This window comes from Piliocolobus tephrosceles, chromosome X, assembly GCF_002776525.5.
Source record: "Piliocolobus tephrosceles isolate RC106 chromosome X, ASM277652v3, whole genome shotgun sequence".
Classification (NCBI taxonomy): domain Eukaryota; kingdom Metazoa; phylum Chordata; class Mammalia; order Primates; family Cercopithecidae; genus Piliocolobus; species Piliocolobus tephrosceles.
The window spans coordinates 73,052,489-73,072,068 of record NC_045455.1 but is presented as its reverse complement, the minus strand read 5'-3'; the positions used below and the strand labels follow the sequence as shown (position 1 = coordinate 73,072,068).

The 19,580-nt window shown below is 35.4% G+C and overlaps 1 protein-coding gene across 12 annotated transcripts in view; it reads right to left on the bottom strand.

Moving 5' to 3' along the window:
• Positions 1-880: 880 nt before the first annotated feature.
• Positions 881-19,580, bottom strand: part of CCDC122 (coiled-coil domain containing 122) — a 33,341-nt gene continuing 14,641 nt past the window's right edge. For 9 of the 12 annotated variants that reach the window (XM_023187350.3, XM_023187345.2, XM_023187351.2 and 6 more), the window contains 3 exons: positions 17,231-17,629; positions 16,337-16,453; positions 881-1,641 (listed from right to left, as the gene is read on the bottom strand). In XM_023187350.3, the coding sequence (XP_023043118.1) occupies positions 1,492-1,641; positions 16,337-16,453; positions 17,231-17,422 (459 nt within the window). In that variant the 5' untranslated portion in view covers positions 17,423-17,629 and the 3' untranslated portion in view covers positions 881-1,491. Of the gene's footprint in view, positions 1,642-4,463; positions 4,566-4,768; positions 4,877-16,336; positions 16,454-17,230; positions 17,630-19,580 lie in introns of those variants that run through there. The other 3 variants (XM_023187347.3, XR_002725422.1, XM_023187348.3) reach the window with 3 other exon arrangements.

The window sequence follows — 19,580 nt, the reverse complement described above, 5'->3', positions numbered from 1 at the left end:
AAAAAGGTTTCTTTTTCAAATAATTTTTGACTGTCATAAAATGTAAAATAGGTATATGTATTATCAAGGATATTTTAGAAAACTACATTAAAACTTACAAGCAGAGCACATTATCTTAAGCAGATTACACCTATCTTCTTCATATCTGAATTTAAAAGCAAACTTTCAAATCTATAACTCAAAGTATTATCATTTACAAATATTTTGAATCCCAATATAAACTTTCAAACAGTTTAGAAAACTAGAATTTTTTACAAGTGATAACTAAACTTACAAAGTATAATAACTTTTTAATATGCAAGTTACATTAAAATCTATTTATATAATCAGCATTTGGTTCTGACTTGTCTTCAGCCGAGTATACTGTGTACTCCCCACAATCTGTAGGTTTCACCATTTTCACTGTAGCTGTTTCTGAGTCATGGACCAAAGCTGATTGTGTTACAGGATAAGCTGTTTGAAGTGTTAGCCATAGTAAGCCATGCTGAGCCATAATAAAACTATTACTGTTAGACATAATAAGATTATTAATATCAGATTTTATATCAGCTCCCCTTACTGAATTTCAGGCACATAGAAAGGTAAGGAGAAAATGGATTTAAATTTTTTTTGATGCTGTCTGTTTGAAATTATTTAATCCTACAAATGAATATTTTTAAACCATATTTCCTATTTGTTTTTGTTTCTAAGTATTTGACTCAATGGAACCATGAAAAGGGGGAGCACTTTTATCTTGAACGGGACAAGTTACCATTTGATTTTTGACATTTTGCCTTTCAGTGAGAAAAAATATGTTAGTCTATACTGAGTAATACTCTTAAGAGTTACAAGATGTTATAACTTTAATTTAGTCACAGAATATGAATAATTTATAGAAAGAAAAGTGAACAAAATATTTTATTCATTGTATCACTCTAAAATATGTTATTTTATAACAAAGAAAAATGATTGTTACCTTCTGGACAAAAGAGAAAATGGAGTAAAATATTTGAAGCATTGAACATACAAAAACATTATTATAAATATCAATATTTATGGGCTACTGTGAAGGCAGCTGTAAAAAAAACAACTTCCAATAAAAAGTTTGAAACAAACATTTGAAACTATCTTAACAATTTAAATAATTGAAAATTCAAGTGTTTTTTTCCCTTCTAAATGTTTACTTTATAGGGTAGCAAATGCAACATAAACAGGTATTCATGAGTATAATACATTTTACACACTCCCAATAGTCATAGAGACCCTTGCACTATTTTCCTGTAGGCATTCCTATCGTCTGTCTACTGCTATCAAGTGTAGGGTTAGAAGGCATTTTAACAAATGGATGACTGATTTAAAAACAACAACAACAACAACAACCAAAGACATCTGTCATTAAGACAAGCCTCTGATAGTGGATGCTTGTTATTAAGAATCCAAAAGATTTTCTTAATGTTCTGTCCCGTAATTTTTGTTGTCATGGTCTGTGTTCCACACTGCCCTATGGCAATGTTATTCTTGCATTCCAATGCATTTTCTTAATTCAGCTGCAGTTTTTTCCAGTTGTTGAATGTTCCATTGCCACTGTCGTCTATTTGCCTGAAGCTTGTTCACCTGACAATGCAAACGCTTAAGAATTGCGTCGTATCTCTTCTGTTGTACCTATTGAAAGAAGAGCACACATCAACAGGGCTTGTGAAGTATAAATAGTAAACAGCCATAAATAATATTTTGACTACTCTAAAGAGGAAAGCACTTAATTAGAAACTATACACTCTAAATAATTGTGATAAAAATAAACAGTAATTGTATAACTATTTATTCAACACTTATTACATGTTAGATACTGTGCTAAGAGCTTTCTGCATATAATTAAATTCTTATAACACCATATGATACGGGTATTATTATCCTCATTTTTGTGTGAAGAAACCAAAGATAAAAGAGTTCAAGTAATTTGACCAAAGTTTCATAGCTAGCAGGTGACAGAGTTTGGGAGTTGAGCTGAAGTGAAGTATCCATAATGGAATGCTTTCTTGTTAAGAGAGTTACCAGTGTTAAACTAAATTTGTCCTGGGGGACTCTACTTTGAGTCCCTATGTGAGGAACCACAACCTAACAGTATTTAAACTAAATGAAAGCCTAACTAGGAGTACATTTTTGTAACAATAGCTGAGACTCAGTCCACCACAGCAGCCAGCTTTAGTCAATCACAGGTGGTCCGCTGACCACACCATATTCGAATAAAACAGACATTGAGCTGTAACCAATCAAACTCTTTCTGCACCTCATTTCCATTTCCTGTCCATAAATGTTGCCTGCCCACTTTGTGAAGTGAAGCTCTCTGAACCTCTGCTGGTTCTCTAATCATTCTTCTATTAAGCTCTGTTAAATTTAATTTTATTAAATTTAAATTTGTCTAAAGTTTTAAATTTATCAAATTGAATTTATTTAAAGTTTTTCTTTCAACATCAGTTAAGAAAAATGGTTCCATTTCCCATTTCCTGTATCCAGTGATTCACTGAAACATAGATCATTCAGTCTAAAAGATCCAGGAGATCATGTAGTCCATTTCCTTGCTATTAAATAAACCATCATTTATGCTGAGCCAGGCAAGGATACACTGGAAGGCAATGAAGCACAGTGGAAAGTGCTTCATTGGTCTTGGTGTTGGGCCACAAGAACACTCAATCTTTTCAAAAAACAGTTTTATGGAAATATAATTCACATACCATATAATTCATCCTTTAAAGTGTACACCTCAATGGCTTTTAGTATATTCACAGAGTTGTACAACTGTTACCGACCACAGGTTCTTGGGCTCTCATGTAATAGAAACTGACACGAGGCTGAGCAAGTTTCCCAAACAAGGCTTTTATTGGGGGCTTATGTTTGAACACAATGGAGACAGTGCAGGAGCAAGAGTTAGCTGGCTGGCTTTCCAAGGGCAGGTCTTTGTGGTGTTTTTAGGAAAGGTGACAGGAATGTGCATGGGGTATGGGAGTGTCATTACAGTGCATGGTGGAGCGCAGAGTGTGCAGGCACAGTGAGAAATCATGCTAGCACATACATTGCATGATCAAAATATGATGGATAAGCTCTTCCCTGGGTGAGGATTTTAGTATTATAATGAGGCATGGGGTAAAGATCAGCCATTCTTCTGGTCTTGTGCACAGGCCTGCAATAAGGCTAACTCCCTTGAGTAAGGTTTACAGTGGGATGCTGCTTATCCCTCTTTCAAGAGGTATCTTGTGGTCAGTTAAATTACTGGTGGATCATCTTGAACTTGTGAAACTTTGTTTTATACTTTAAGTTAGCGTATACCTATTTCAATTTTGTCCTTAGATCTAGGTCTTGCCTTTAGTCCAGCTTTGTTTTAGTTTTTAGTTATAGATGTGGTCTTTACTCCTAAAGTTTGGCAGTTGTGGGAATTGGGCAGCTGCTATAGTGGACAGATGTTGAAATCTCTACTCAGCTTATAAGCATTCTAATTGTTTCCCAGCTGTGCTCCTTGGAATTTTATCCCTCGTGTGTGCAGTTTAAGTTACAGCCAAGTTTTTGAGGGGAGCTAATATGCAAATTTGGGGCTTCCAATAAGGAAAAATTCAACATTTACTCAACCAACCTCATGAAGGAGTAAGAATCCATAAAACAGTATAAAATTATTTCAACTATAAGATATTATTACTATTAGTTGTGTTCATAGTTAATAAGAGAACGTATTATGTAACAGAAAGAGCACAGATTTTATCTCATGACCCAGTAATTCTACTTCTTGGTACAAAAGTTTTGCTTATTATGTTTGCTACAACATTACTTTTAATATTGAAAAAACTGGAAACCACTTAAATGTTCACCAGTTGTAGCATGGCTAAATAAATTAACGTATGGCCAAACTGTGGGATATTCTGCAGCAGTTAAAAATAATTAGCAGGCCAATATGCACCATGGAAAATCTACAAGACAGATTGTTGAATAAGTAAATTAGTTGCAAAATGATACATATACTACATTTACATAATATTCTTCCACCCACAGGGGTTTGTGTTTGTGTGCACCATTAATAAGAGGTGTGTACCATTAATAAGAGGTGAGAGTAATGAGAGAGAACAACATGCTAGAAGGTGGTATAAAAGGAACTATAGCCTTTCTTCTAACGTTTCAATCTTTTTTTAAGGAGAATGTATTCCTAGAAACAAAAGCTATATTTAAAAAAGAAGTGGGAAAATAGAGTCCAACAGGTTTGGATTCATATCCTACTTTGTCATTTATCATTAGCTATACAACCTTGTGCAAGTTATTTAAATTTTCTAAAATTTTGTAAGACATGTTATTATGGGGAATTTAAATAGGATAGCCTATAGAAAGTGCCTCAAAAATACCAGGCATTCAATAAATAATAATAGATTTAATAACATTGGACATTTCTTCTTATACTTTCTACAAAAGATAATAATTAGTTACTATCTTATCTTTGTATCTACCTGAATAATTCTTATTTGGCCTTCAGATCAGCTTTTTTCCCTTTGCTTCTCTGGGTTTTTCTTTTTCCTTTGTTGAGACAGGGTCTTGCTCTGTGGCCTAGGCTGGAGTGTAGTGACACGATCTCAGCTCATTGCAACCTCTTCCTCCCAGTCTCAAGCAATCCTCCCACCTCAGCCTCCTGAGTAGCTGGAAATACAGGCACACACCACCATGCCCAGCTAATTTTTGTATTTTTAGTAGAGACAGTGTTTTGCCATGTTGTCCAGGCTGGTCTCAAACTCTTGGGCTCAAGTGATCCACCCACCTGGGCCTCCCAAAGTGCTGGGATTACAGGTATAAGCCACCGTGCCCAGGCTCTGGGTTTTTCTCATAGGACTGGCTTTCTAGTTGTGTAATCATTTCTGTTGCTGACCTCAATAAATGAATAAATTTGTTAATTATATAGTTGTGTATTACATCATACTAAATTAAACATGCTTTATTCATCACCCTTAGCAGCTCTGAAAGTGTACACAATTCTCCCCTATTATTTTAAATTTTAAACTCATGCTGTACAAAATTTAGGCAAGAGTAAGCCATCAATGCTTTACACAATGTCTGTTATCCCAAAGCATTGCTTGCAACATTCATCATTTGCTAAAAACTTCTCAACTGCTCCAATATCCTTTGTCTGAAAACTCTTGGATTTGGAAATAACACTCTTTTTTTAACCTTTAACTAGAAACCACTGATTGTTGCTTAAATGTGCTACATTTGAAGCTTTGTGTTTGCACGCCTTGTATTTTGCTTCCCCAATTTTTTTTGTCAATGACTCATAGCTCATCTTTTTTCTCCACTCTATCTTTAGTTCCTTTCTTCCAAAATATATGAAGACAGACAATAGATATTGGGGGGGAAGGACATTTTGGGAACAAATATTTGAAAAGGATTTTTTCATTCAGATATGGCCTAAAAATACTGAAAGCATTTATTTGACAGGAAAACATTGATATTAAAAAACCATTTTTTATTTTTATGAACCAAAAAATGTAAAAGCAAGATTAATATGAGAACTAAAATATGTGAAGCACAATATTTAAAAGAATTAGAACAAAATAATGCTGTACTCCAGGCAAAAGATGATTCTTGAACTGTAACAAGGCCATGGCTAAAGATATTCAGAAGGGATAGAAAAAAGACTCCAAAAAAGAAATAATAAAAATCTTTTGGTATTTGAATTCATCTTCTTTAAAAACTGGTTGTTTTGAGAAGAAGGTTACTCATATCAATGATCAATTCTCATCATGGAATAAATAAAATTATTGACACAAATGCAACATTTTAAAGACAATGATCTGACTATATTTGTCCTTCGGTTTCATAATTTGTTGTGGAGAATCTTTAAGTTCTTAAATTTTCATTTTTTAAAACTGAATTGGGGACAACTTTTAAATGAATTAGAAGTAATAGAATTAAAATGAAAAAGTTCAAAAGAATCTTAACAGAGGTGTCCCTATTATAAAAACTTAAAAAGTTTATTAAATTTCATGACAAGAAGTTTTATGATGGAAACATCAAAAAACAGAAGTCTTAACCTCAGTAACATTTCCTCTAAATCTAACGTTAGTGACCACTTACATCATCCTTTACCAATTTATACTACTGCTGGCAAGATGAAGTTGATATACTTCAGTTACCTATTCTTCCTGATAAGTAGAACTAAAAGCCCCAGACATTGTATATAAAACGAACGTCAGAAGCTCCTGAAAGTTGGAGAGAAGAAGGCAAACTGTCTAGGGAACATCAAGACCCAAGTAAGGTCATGGGCTTTCTTTTTTCCTCATATATACCAGAGAGGATTCTGGAGAAGATAGCAATCTGGAAATGCCAAGAAATACAGACAAAAAGCCCTAAGAAAAATTTGCTCCATCTAGTCAAAAGATAAGGAAAATAGCAGCTTAGTGAGACAGAAAACTTGTAGGCAGTAACTGTTTTACTAAAGTCAAACACCACAGAAAAAACTATGGCCCCTCCAACACTCATGCCAGCAAGAGCTGGGTGGAAAGCCTAAACTTCTACCATTGCAAGGCTGTAATGAAGTGCCTAATCCCCCTGCTGGTGCATCTCAGGGAAAGCTAACTAAAGAGCCAGGACTTTTAACTGTGGAGTCAGGAGTTTCAATCTTCTCTAAGCAGCAAGAAACCATACACAGTGGTGTCGCTGGAGCCCATTTGAGGATCCTGGACTTCTCCGCCCATCAAGGAGTAATATTCTCCTCCTCCCTGATGTAATATCAAAGAAGGTCTAGTAGAGAGTCAGGACTTTCACCAGTACTCAGTAGTAACCAGGCCATGTCCTCGCAGTGTCACTGGAGGCCATGTTAGGAATAGTAGCAAGGATTCCTTTTCCCTCCAACCCAGAATGATATCAGCAGAGGCCTACAGAATAGCCTTTCCTCCTTCCATGGGAAACAAAGGAGTCAGTGGAGACTGGTAGCAGAATCTAGACCCCAGTGGCCACCTGCAAATAGTGAAGATCCAGAGTCTTAAAGCATAATACCCAACATGTCCACATTTCAATAAAAAATGGCTCATAATACCAAAAAATAAGATCTCAAACTGAGCAAGAAATCACAACCAATATGCACCACACCAACATAACACAAAAGTTAAAATTATCTGACAAGCATTTTAAAGCCTCTGTCATACAAATGCTTCAATAAACAATTACAAACATGCCTAGAAAAAATGTAAGAAATAATAGAAAGTCTGAGCAAAGGAATATAAGATATAAGAAAGACTCAAATGGAAACTTAAGAACTAAAAGGTACAATAACCAAAGTGAAGAGTTCAGTGGAATTCAAGAGTGGATGGGAGAACAGAAAAACTAATCAGTGAACTGAAAAATAGAAAGCTAAAGTTACTCAATCTAAATAAAAGGGAGAAAATAGATTCAAAATAGAAATAAACAGAACCTCAGGGGCTTATGAGACTATAACAAAAGATGTCATATCTTTTGTTATGGAAGGAGAGGAGAAAGAAGGCACAGATTCAAGTAACTGATGGCTGAAAAATCCTAAATTTGGCAAAAGATATAAAACTACAGAATTGAGAAGCTGAGAGAATTCCAAAAAGGATAAATGCAAAGAAATCCATGCAAAAACATGTCATAGTAAAACTTCTGAAAACAGAAAAATGTTTTTTCCCCCATCCTGCTCATTCTGCAGACAGAAAATCTTGAAGACACCAAGAAAGAAATACCTTACATATATAGGAAAACCAATTTGGATTACAGCAGATTTTGCACCAGAAATGACAGAGGCCAGAAGGAAGTGACATAACATTTTTCAACTGTGGAAAGAACTGTCAACCCATAATTCTGTATCCAGCAAAAATAGCCTTTAGGAATGAAGGAGAAATCAAGATATTCTTCCATGAAAAAAATAAAAGAATGTGTCACCAGCAGAGCTACCCTAAAAGAATGATTTTAGAAGTTGTATATAAAAAAGGAAAATGACAGAAGAAGAAATCATAGAATGTCAGGAAGAAAGAACATAATAAAGCAAAAATATGAGTAAATACAATAGAGAGATAGAGAGGTCATAGCTAAAAAGTACAAGATTATTTGTGAGGTGATGAAATTTTCTAAATTTAACTTTGGTGAAGGTCGCACATATCTGATTATATAAGAAGTCTCTGAATTATATGCTTTAAATGGTAAATTGGACACAGATCTGTGCCTGCTAGCACCCTGCTCCTGAGCCAACACCACCAACAGTGAGACCAAACACACAGCCATCAGCAGGGGCCCCTTGTCTCCCCACAGCTACACTGTCTCTACCACTGTAGTGAATGCCCGCAGGGAGGCAAGCACCCCAGGACTCATGAGCACTCTGCTGCAGCTGATGAGTTGCACCCCACGGCACTGCTACTACTGCTGCTGCTGGCAAGCATAAACAAGAATGGATCCTGCTATCACTGCACTACTGACCACTTTGGCTGACATAACCCATCCAAGTATGGTGACCAGCAGTCTGGGAGCACCTTGGCGCCCCCAGCACAGTGGATTCCTAACCTCGAGGGGCCAGAGAACAAAATTGGGGCCTAATACAAGTCCCCCAGAGTTAGAGCACACAGTCCAGGAGTTGGGAGCAGAGCGTTGGTCCTTAAAATCTTCCAGAAATGAAGCTAGTCAGATGAATCCACCTAACATAACACTCAAACCCTCAAGATAATCAAACAGGATAAAAGAAAAAAAATACCATCCAAAGGTTAGCAGCTCAAAGATTGAAGGAGCATAAGCCCATAAAGATGAGGAAGAACCAGCACAAAAACCCTGATAACCCCAAAAGCCAAAGTGCCTGCTTTCTTCCAAATGACCACATCACCTCCCCAGCAATGATTCTGAACCGGGCTGAAATGGCTTAAATGACAGAAATAGAATTCAGAGTATGGGAAGGAAGGTCATTAAGCTACAGAAGTATGTTAAAACCCAGTCCAAGGAAGCCAAGAATCATGATAAAACAATGCAGGAGCTGACAGACAAAATAGCCAGTATAGAAAAGAACCTAAGTGACCTGATAGAGCTGAAAAACACACTACAAGAATTTCATAATGGTATCACAAATATTAATAGCAGAATAGACCAAGCAGAAGAAGGAATCTCTGAGATTGAAGACTGGCTTTCTAAAATAAGACAGTCAGACAAGAATAAAGAAAAAAATAATGAAAAGGAATGAACAAAACCTCGGAGAAATGTTTAATTATGTAAAGAGACCAGGTCTGTGGCTCATTAGAGTCCTTGAAAGAGATGGGGAGAATGGAACCAATTTGGAAAACATATTTCAGGATATCATTTATGAGAATTTTCCCAACCTACCTAGAGAGGCCAACATTCAAATTCAGGAAGTGCAGAGAACCTCAGTAAGACGCTTCACAAGAAGATCATCCCAAGACATATAATTTTCAGATTCTCCAAGGTTGAAATGAAAGGAAAAAATGTTAAAGACAGCTAGTGAGAAAGGTCAGATCACCTACAAAGGGATACCCATCAGACTGACAGTGAACCTCTCAGCAGAAATCTTACAAGCAGAAGAGACTGGGGACCAATATTCAAAACTTTTACAGAAAAGAAATTCCAAGCAGAATTTCATATCCAGTCAAACTAAGCTTTATAAGTGAAGGAGAAATAAGATCCTTTTCAGATAAGCAAATGCTGAGGGAGTTCGTTACTACAAGACCTCCCTTACAAGAGCTCCTGAGGAAAGCACTAAATATGGAAATGAAACACCAGAGTCAGCCACCACAAAAACACACTGAAGTACACAGACTAGTTACACTATAAGGCAACCACATAAACAAGTCTGCAAAATAACCAGTTACCATCATGATGACAGGATCAAATCTACACATATCAATACTAACCTTGAATGTAAATGGGCTAAATGCCCCAGTTAAAAGGGACAGCGTGGCAAGCTGGATAAAGAACTAAGATCCATTGGTATGCTGTCTTCAAGAGACCCATCTCACATGCAGTGACACACATAAACTCAAAATAAAGGGATAGAGGAAAATCCACTAAGCGAATGGAAAAACAGAAAAAAAAAATCAGGTGTTGCAATCCTAGTTTCACACAAAACAGACTTTAAAACAGCAAAGATTTAAAAAGACAAAGAAAGGCATTACATAATGGTAAAGGATTCAATTCAACAATAAGACCTAACTATCCTAAATATATATGCACCCAACACTGGAGCACCCAGATTCATAAAGTAAGTTCTTAGAGACCTTCAAAGAGACTTAGACTCCCACACAATAATGGTGGAGATTCTAACACCCCACTGAAAATATTAGACAGATCATCAAGAGAGAAAATAAATAAAGATATTCAGGACCTGAACTCAACATGGGATCAAAAGAATCTGACAGACATCTACAGAACTCTCCATTCCAAAACAGCAGAATGTACATTATTCTCATCACCACATGGCACATATTCTAAAATCAATCACATAATCAGAAATAAAACACTCCACAGCAAACGCGAAATAACTGAATTCATAACAATCTCTTGGACCACAGCACAATCAAATTAGAATGAAGACTAAGAAATTCACCCAAAACCATACAATTACATGGAAACTAAAAATTGAATAACCTGCTCCTGAACGATTTTTGAGTAAATTATGAAATTAAGGCAGAAATCAAGAAGTTATTTGAAACTAATGAGAACAAAGATACCAGAATCTCTGGGACACAGCTAAGGGCAGTATGAAGAGGGAAATTTATAGCACTAAATGCCCACATCAAAAAGTTAGAAAGATCTCAATTTAACAACCTAACATCATGACTAAAAGAACTAGAGAATCAAAAGCAAACCAAGCCCAAAGCTAGTAGAAGACAATAACCAAAATCAGAGCTGAAGGAGACTGAGACCAAAAAAACCCTTTAAAAAGATCAGTGAATGTAAGAGCTGTTTTTTGAAAAAATTAATAAAACAGATAAACTGCTAGCTAAACTAATAAAGAAGAAAATAGAAAAGATCAAAATAAACCTAATCAGAAATGAGAAGGTGGATATTACCACTGACCCCACAGAAAGACAAATAACCATCAGATAATATTGTGAACACCTCTACAGACATAAACTAGGAAATCTAGAAGAAATGGATAAATTCCTAGACACATACACCCTCCCAAGACTGAACTAGGAAGAAATCGAATCCCTGAACAGACCAATAACAAGCTCTGGAATTAATTCAGTAATAAATAGCCCACTAACTGAAAAAAGCCCAGTACCAGATAGGTTCACAGCTGAATTCTACCAGATGTACAAAGAAGAGCTGGTACCATTCTTGCCAAAACTATTCCCAAAAATTGAGGAGGAGGGACTCCTCCCTAACTCATTCTATGAGGCCAAACTCATCCTGATACCAAAACCTGAAAGAGACATAACAAAAAGGAAACTTCAGGCCAATATCCTTGATGAACATCGATGCAAAAATCCTCAACAAAATACTGTCAAACTGAATCCAGAAGCACATCAAAAAGCTTGTCCATCACCATCAAGTAGGCGTTATACCTGGGATGCAAGTTTGGTTCAACATATGCAAATCAATAAATATGATTCATCATATAAACAGAACTGAAGACAAACACAACATGGATTATCTCAATAGATGCAGAAAAGGCTGTCAATACAATTTAACAACCATTCATGTTAAAAACTCTCAATAAACTAAGTATTGAAGGAACAAACCTGAAAATAGTAAGAGCCATCTATGACAAATCCACAGCCAACATCATACTCCATGGGCAAAACCCAGAGGCATTCCTCTTGAAAACCAGCAAAAGACAAGGATCCCCTCTCTCACTACTCTTACTTGACATAGTATTGGAAGTCCTGGCCAGAGCACTCAGGCAAGAGAAAGAAATAAAACATATACAAACAAGAAGAGAGGAAGTCAAACTAGCCCTGTTTGCAGACGACATGATGCTGTATCTAGAAAACCCAACAGTCCTGGCCCAAAAGCTTCTTAAGCTGATAAACAACTTCAGCAAAGTCTCAGGATACAAAATCAACATGCAAAAATCACTAGCACACCTATATAACACCAATCAAGCTGAGAGCCAAATCCCATTCACAATTGCCCCCCCCCCCAACAACACACACCCCTAGGAATACAGCTACGAGGGAGGTAAAAGATCTTTACAAGTAGAACTATAAAATACTGCTCAAATAAATCAGAGATGACAAACAAATGGAAAAACATTCCATGCTCATAGATAGGAAGAATCAATATCATTAAAATGGCCATACTATCCAAAGCAATGTATGGATTTGATGCTATTCCTATTAAACTACCAATGACATTCTTCACATGGCTAGAAAAAACTATTTTTAAATTCCTGTGGAACCAAAAGGGAGTCCAAATAGCCAAGGCAATTCTAAGCCAAAAGAACAAAGCTGGAGGCATCATGCTACCTGACTTCAAACTATAATACAGGACTACAGTAACCAAAACAGCATGGTACTGGTACAAAACAGACACATAGACCAATGGAACAGAATAGAGAACCCAGAAATAAGACCATGCATCTACTACTATCTGATCTTTGACAAAGCTGACAAAAACAAGCACTGAGGAAGACTCCCTATTCAACAAATGGTGCTGAGATTACTGGTTAGCCATGTGCAGAAGACTGAAGCTGTACCCCTCCCTTACACCATACACAAAAATTAACTCAAGATGGGTTAAAGACTTAAATATGAAACCCAAACTATCAAAAATCCTAGAAGACAACCTAGGCAATACCATTCTGGACATAGGAATGGGCAAATATTTCATGATGAAGATGCCAAAAGCAATTGCAACAAAAGCAAAAGTTGACAAATGGGATCTAATTAAACTAAAGAGCTTCTGCATACCAAAATAAACTATCAACAGAGTAAACAGAAAACCTACACAATGAGAGAAAATTTTTGCAAACTATGCATCTGACAAAGGTCTAATATCCAGCATTTATAAGAAGCTTAAACAAATGTACAAGAAAAAATCAAACAACCCCATTAAAAAGTGGGCAAAGGAAATAAACAGATGCTTTTCAAAAGAAGACATACATGTGGACAACAATCATATAAAAAATGCTCAGCATCATGAATCATTAGGGAAATGTAAATCAAAACCACAATGAGATACCATCATCACTATTATCAAAAAGTTAAAACAAACAAACAAACAAACCAACAAAAAACCCATGCTAACAAGATTGCAGAGAAAAAGAACACTAATACACTGTTGGTGGGAGCGTAAATTAGTTCAACTATTGTGGAAGACAGTGTGGCAATTCCTCAGACTTAAAAACAGAATACCATTCGACCCAGCAATCCCATTACTGATTATATACCCAAAGGAATATAAATCATTCTATCACAAAGACACATACATGTGTAAGTGCATTGCAGCAATATTCACAATAGCAAAGACATGGAATCAACCTAAATGCTCATCAATGGTAGTCTGGATAAAGAAAATGTGGTACATATACACCATGAAATACTATGCAGCCATAAAAAGGAATGAGATTATGTCCTTTGCAGGAACATGAATGGAGCTGGAGGCCACTATCCTAAGTGAATTAATACAGGAACAGAAAACCAAATACTGGATGTTCTCACTTGTAAGTGGGAGCTAAATGATGAGAACACATGGACACATAGAGGGAAACAACACACACTGGAGCCTATCAGAAATAACACACACAGGAGGGTGAGAGGAGGGAAAGGATCAGGAAAAATAACTAATGGGTACCAGGCTTAATACCTGGGTATTGAAATAATCTGTACAACAAACTATGACAGAAATTTACCTATATAACAAACCTGCACATGTACCTCTGAACTTAAAAGTTAAATTAAGGCTGGGCGCGGGGGCTCATGCCTGTAATCCCAGCACTTTGGGAGGCCGAGATGGGCGGATCATGAGGTCAGGAGATCGAGACCATCCTGGCTAACATGGTGAAACCTCATCTCTACTAAAAATACAAAAAATTAGCGGGGCGTGGTGGTGGGTGCCTGTAGTCCCAGCTACTCGGGAGGCTGAGGCAGGGAAATGGCATGAACCCGGGAGGTGGAGCTTGCAGTGAGCGGACATCACGCCACAGCACTCCAGCCAGGGTGACGGAGTGAGACTCCATCTCCAAAAAAACGTTAAATAGTAAAAAAAAAAAAAAAAAAAAAAAAAAAAAAAAAAAAAAAAAAAAAAAACTCTGAATAATTTGTTTTCATTTTTAAAACTTTGTTGCAGGATATCTGACAAAAATTGGTGAACTGTATGGTATGTGAATTCTAGTGAAGCTGTTTATAAAAATCAGAATAGTGGCTATTTGATAAAAAGGGTAGAAGAGAACTTTCCGGACATGCTGGGAAAGTTCTATATCTTGATCTAGGTAATACCAACATAAATATATGTACATATTAGTTCAAATAAATCAAGCTATCCATTTATAATTTGTGTTCTTACTCTTATGACAATTATACCTCAATAAAATATGTTACTGTAAAAACATTACAAGGTAATTTCACATTTCTTTCCAAAGTGCTTTTAGCAATTCACACTCACAAGAATACTGTATTAAAATTCCCGTGCTCAACATCTTACCAACTGTAATACTGATAATCAGATGGGCTAAACATGGAACTTCGCTGTGGTTTTAATTATCAGTCTCTTATTGTTAATGAGGATGGTCATATTTTTCTTTATTTCTGATATTCATGTTTCAGAAAAATGGTCTTTTTATACCATTTGCCCAATGTTTCACTGATTTGACATTTTCTTATCTCTTTCTTATCACATACATGTGTTATAATAATCTAGAATGGAGTCTTGTTCTTTCTCGTTATGGTGTATTCCCATAATCTGAAAATTTACGGCATAGTCAAAACTAAAGATATTTAACCACATAATTTATGGAGTGTTTTTCTTTTTTAAAATAAATGCTTTTCTGACACAAATTGTTAAGTTTTCCTCCTATGTTGTATTCAATACTCAGAAGTGTGTATGCGTGTGTGTGTGTGTGTGTGCATGCTCATGTGTGTATTATCAGGTAGAAATCCAGTTTTATTTCAACATTTTTCTTTATTTTTCCATAGAGGTAATCTATTTTGTTTTTACCACTCATGCATGCATAATTTCTGGATTCTTTTTTTCATTAATAATTTTTTTTTTGGCCGGGCGTGGTGGCTCACACCTGTAAAATCAGTACTTTGGGAGACTGAGGCAGGCGGATCACCTGAGGTCAGGAGTTTGGGACCAGCCTGGTCAACATGGTGAAACCCCATCTCTACTAAAAATACAAAAATTAGCCAGACATGGTGGTACGTGCCTGTAATCCCAGTTACCTGGGAGGCTAAGACAGGAGAATCGCTGGAACCTGGGAGGCCAAGGCTGCAGTAAGCTGAGATCACACCACCGTACTCCAGTCTGGGCAACAGAGCAAGATCCCTTCTCAAAAATAAAGAAAAAATAATAATAATAATGATAATATTTTTTTCTACTTTTATACCACTAATACACTGTCTCACTATTGCTTTATAATGAACCTTAATGTCTACAAGGGCAAAAAAAAAAATCATTATTTGTTTAGATTCCTAGTAAACTATAAGGTAAAATCATGATTTTTTAAATAGCGAATATGTAAAGATGAGGATTTTTATCTTTAATTTCCTCAGACGCTTTGTATTGTGCCAAATTAGTCAAAAGCAAGTTGAATCATGCATATTTTTATTTTCCAAATTAATGTATTCAGGTGAAAATTATTTGCCCTTAATAGCATATTATTTTACATTTCTGTTCACCATTCATCTAAACAATAATGACTATAGAAGTCCACAGGCAGCACCACAACACATTAAGAATTTAATTTACTCTGACTTTCAATTTTGCATATTTTCAGTTGTTTTTTTAACTTGACTCTTGATAACTGCAAATATGAAGTCAGAGAGGTTTGGAAAAGACAATGCTTTCCATTGTGTTTTATTCTATTTTGAGGAGTCTTTGATGTCTAAGAATGGGCATCCTCTTTGACTATATAGCTGTTTTCTAGCCATTAATTGGGTATCATGTTCTTAGTGGAATGAGAACAACCTGGAAGAACCCTCGCCCAGATTTAAATAGGAGTGAATGCTTGCATTGTTTGAACACATTCACATATTTGAACATCTTTGAATGAGGGGGTTATCTTTAGGTATCTACTGATGATTTGTATTTACTAAATTTTATAGTTCTTGTTCTTCAGCTGTTTTGTGTATTGAGAGTAAACTATGGAAATATGAATATAGTGTAAGTTTAAAAAATGGTCCCATAAAACATTGAAATCTAGATAATTAAGACTTACCTCTATTTCTTTTCTTAATTTTTCGTGTGTCTTTTTTTCTTCCTCAAGAAAACAAGTTTTTTCAATGATAGATTCTTTTACAGTTAAAATTTTATCCTTTAACTTTGTAATGTCTTCCTGTGCATTGACAACATTTGAAATATAGAAGTCAAAAAAGGATGATCAATATAAATCCAATATTTCAGTGTTTCTCTAATTTAAGAAAACTAGCCAAATCAAAATTTAGTTTTGATAAATAGCATTAGAATATTATTTCTATAAGTATACAAAAATAAAGAACTGTTACTTAAAGAAAATGTAAAGAAAGCTTACATTTGAAACAGAACTAAAAACCAAATGAAATAAGACAAAAAGGAAAGTGGTACTTATGGTGGCAATTGCCCAACAAAAGTGTAAAAGACACTTTTTAATTCTCTAGCAAGAAATGATCAATATTTTAAGTTTGTGTCTTCTATCATCTTTAAATAACAGAGAAATAGTAAGATGTTTAAGGTTCAATTATTAATTTAGATTGCTTGCATAACAGCGTTAAGTGTACTAAATTGATTTGAATTGGTCTGGACCATTGGTATAGAAGCTAAGGCTTCAATATTTTTGTGAATTACATTTTCTACAACAAATGGATTAATTGTTCACTGTGATTTTATTTGACCATGTATTTTTATAAATCCAGGGGATTTGTGGATGTTTCCTTTATGCATTTGAGCATCTAAGGTAGTTGTTATATAAAACATGTACTTATTCCAAGTTTTTTTCAATTGTGACAATAGTTTCTGAATGTAATAGAACAGCTATGGGCATTTTATTAACTTCACAATAAATTTATCATTTAATGTATGTACTTGCAAAAAAGGAGTAAGAGAAAAAATAGTTTTACTAAGTAATTTTCCACACCTGTACTTGTGTTATTCGGTTCCCTCCTGGATTTTGAAGATCTTGCATAAGTTCTTCTTTCATTGTCTTTAATTTTTTAACAAAATCTCGTTTTTCATGGAGTTCGGTCATAAATGACCATTTGCTTTCTAATTCCCCCAAACTATTTTTATGTGCTTTTATTTTTGCATAATATGCATTATATTTTATCATGTGTTCCTCAAAATCTTCTTGAGCTGTTTCTATGTCAAATTTAAGCTTTACATTTTCTGAATGTAAGGATTTGATTTGAGTTTCCAGGCTATCACAATGAAGTTTGGTATTCTGTATGGCAGCATCTTGTTGATAAATTTGTCTTTCTGTTCCTTTAGTTTCTGCAGAGATAGCTGCTATTTGTTTTTCAAGCTCATGAAGTTCATTCTGTAATATATTTTAACATTATCATTATTAATTCAAAATTTTAAACATGAGAGGAAAATCAATGTTTTAATCCATATGAATATAGGAAAAATCACTCATAAAAATATATTTGTCAGATATTAAAAAATTGATTAATAAAAGGAAACAATAGACACTACTTTATAATTTCAGAAGGAATCTCAGTTACATATTTTTTAATGTTCATCTAATTCTAAATATTAAAATCTCATGTTTTATCTTGACATTTTATATATGTAAGATACTTTATAATAATCTTACTAATTTATTTACAGGCATCAGAAGTACACACTCAAGAAAGACAATATGATAAAAAATGATAAAACCTTGAGTTAACAATCAAAAGATCTAGGTCTAACACCCTTGTTGCTATTTACTAGTTTGTATGATCATGCATAACAAACTTTGTTACCCCATTCAAACTACAGTTTCTCCATTTGTAAAATGAGTATAAAGATATTTACTTGGCCTCCCTGGGGCATTTTGCATTCCTAACTGCTGCCTTCTTTTTAAAGCCTAGTTTTCACACCACCAGTCTTTTCCGGTTCTCCTTAGAAATTTCTGAGAATTCCTTCTCAATCTCAACAGTTCCTTCAAATATAGGTCTTCATCATAATTTTCTCTTCTCACTCTCTATATATGCTCCTTGGGTAATTTCATCCAAATTTACATATTCAGCTACATATCTGCTGATGATTCACAGAATATAAGTGGCTGCTGAGTTCTACACCCAGCTGCCACTGGCCACCTCAAATTCACCATATCCAAAAATTGAATGAATCCTTTCTACAACTACAGCCAATTACTCCTTGTATCAATTATCTATTGCCAGAACCACAAAACCTCAGTAGCATACAACAATACATAAGTATATACTGCTGACATGACTAGGAGCAGCTGAGGTTGGCTAGGTAGTTCATAGGCCTGGGAGAAGCAAGGGTTGGCTAGGTGGTTCTGCTGATCTTGGTTGAATCTGCCCAAGTGTCTGGGGATTGGCTGATTGTAAGATGATTTAAATTGGCTTTAACTGGGCTGACAGGGGTGTCTTGGCTTTGCTTTATATGTATCTTCTCCTCCAGTGGGCCAACCCAGGCATATAATGATAATAGTAGATGCAGAAGAGTGAAATTCAGTTATGGAAGAGTTTTTTAAAGCTTTTGTTTGAGTCACATCTGATAACACCCCAGCTAGTCACATAATCAAACCCAGAGTCAAGGGGTGGAAGTGTGTCCATCCCTTATGGGAAAGCATTATAATACATGGCAAAGGGTACGGATAGACTAAGGGATGAAAAATTGGGACCAAAAATGCAAATTATCACACTCCTATGTTCCCCAACTTAGTTAATGGTAAGGCGAGAACCTCTGATTTTATAGCCAGTTGGTCAGAAGTATGGGTAGCCTGGGACTTGTGACTGGCACGTGAAGCAGGGGCAGTGTTATGGGACTGAGCTCTTTATCTTCTGGGAGCTGATGCTAATTCCAGATAGATACAGTAGTCCCTCCTTATCTAGGGGGAATATGTTCCAAGACCTCCGTGGATGCCTGAAACCATGGACAGTACTGAACTCTATATATACTATGTTTTTTTCCTATACATACATACCTATGATAAAGTTTAACATATAAATTAGGCACAATAAGAGAATAATAACAATGGAATAATTGTAATGATATACTATAACTTATGTGAATGTGGTCTCTCCTATCTTATTGTACTGTACTCAAATAGCAGCAGCTTCTTTATTGGCAGACTTGGTCTCTCCTTAATTTTTATATTTTTCAGTCCAAACCTATTTCTGAATCTGTGTGATCATCCCTTACTTGGTGTCACTTATTTCAGAAAATCCCTTGCTGAGGTCTTCATATAGACTTAGTGCCTTCTGGAGCAACATGTGGCTGTTATTTGGAACATGTTTTCTGTTCATGTCTTC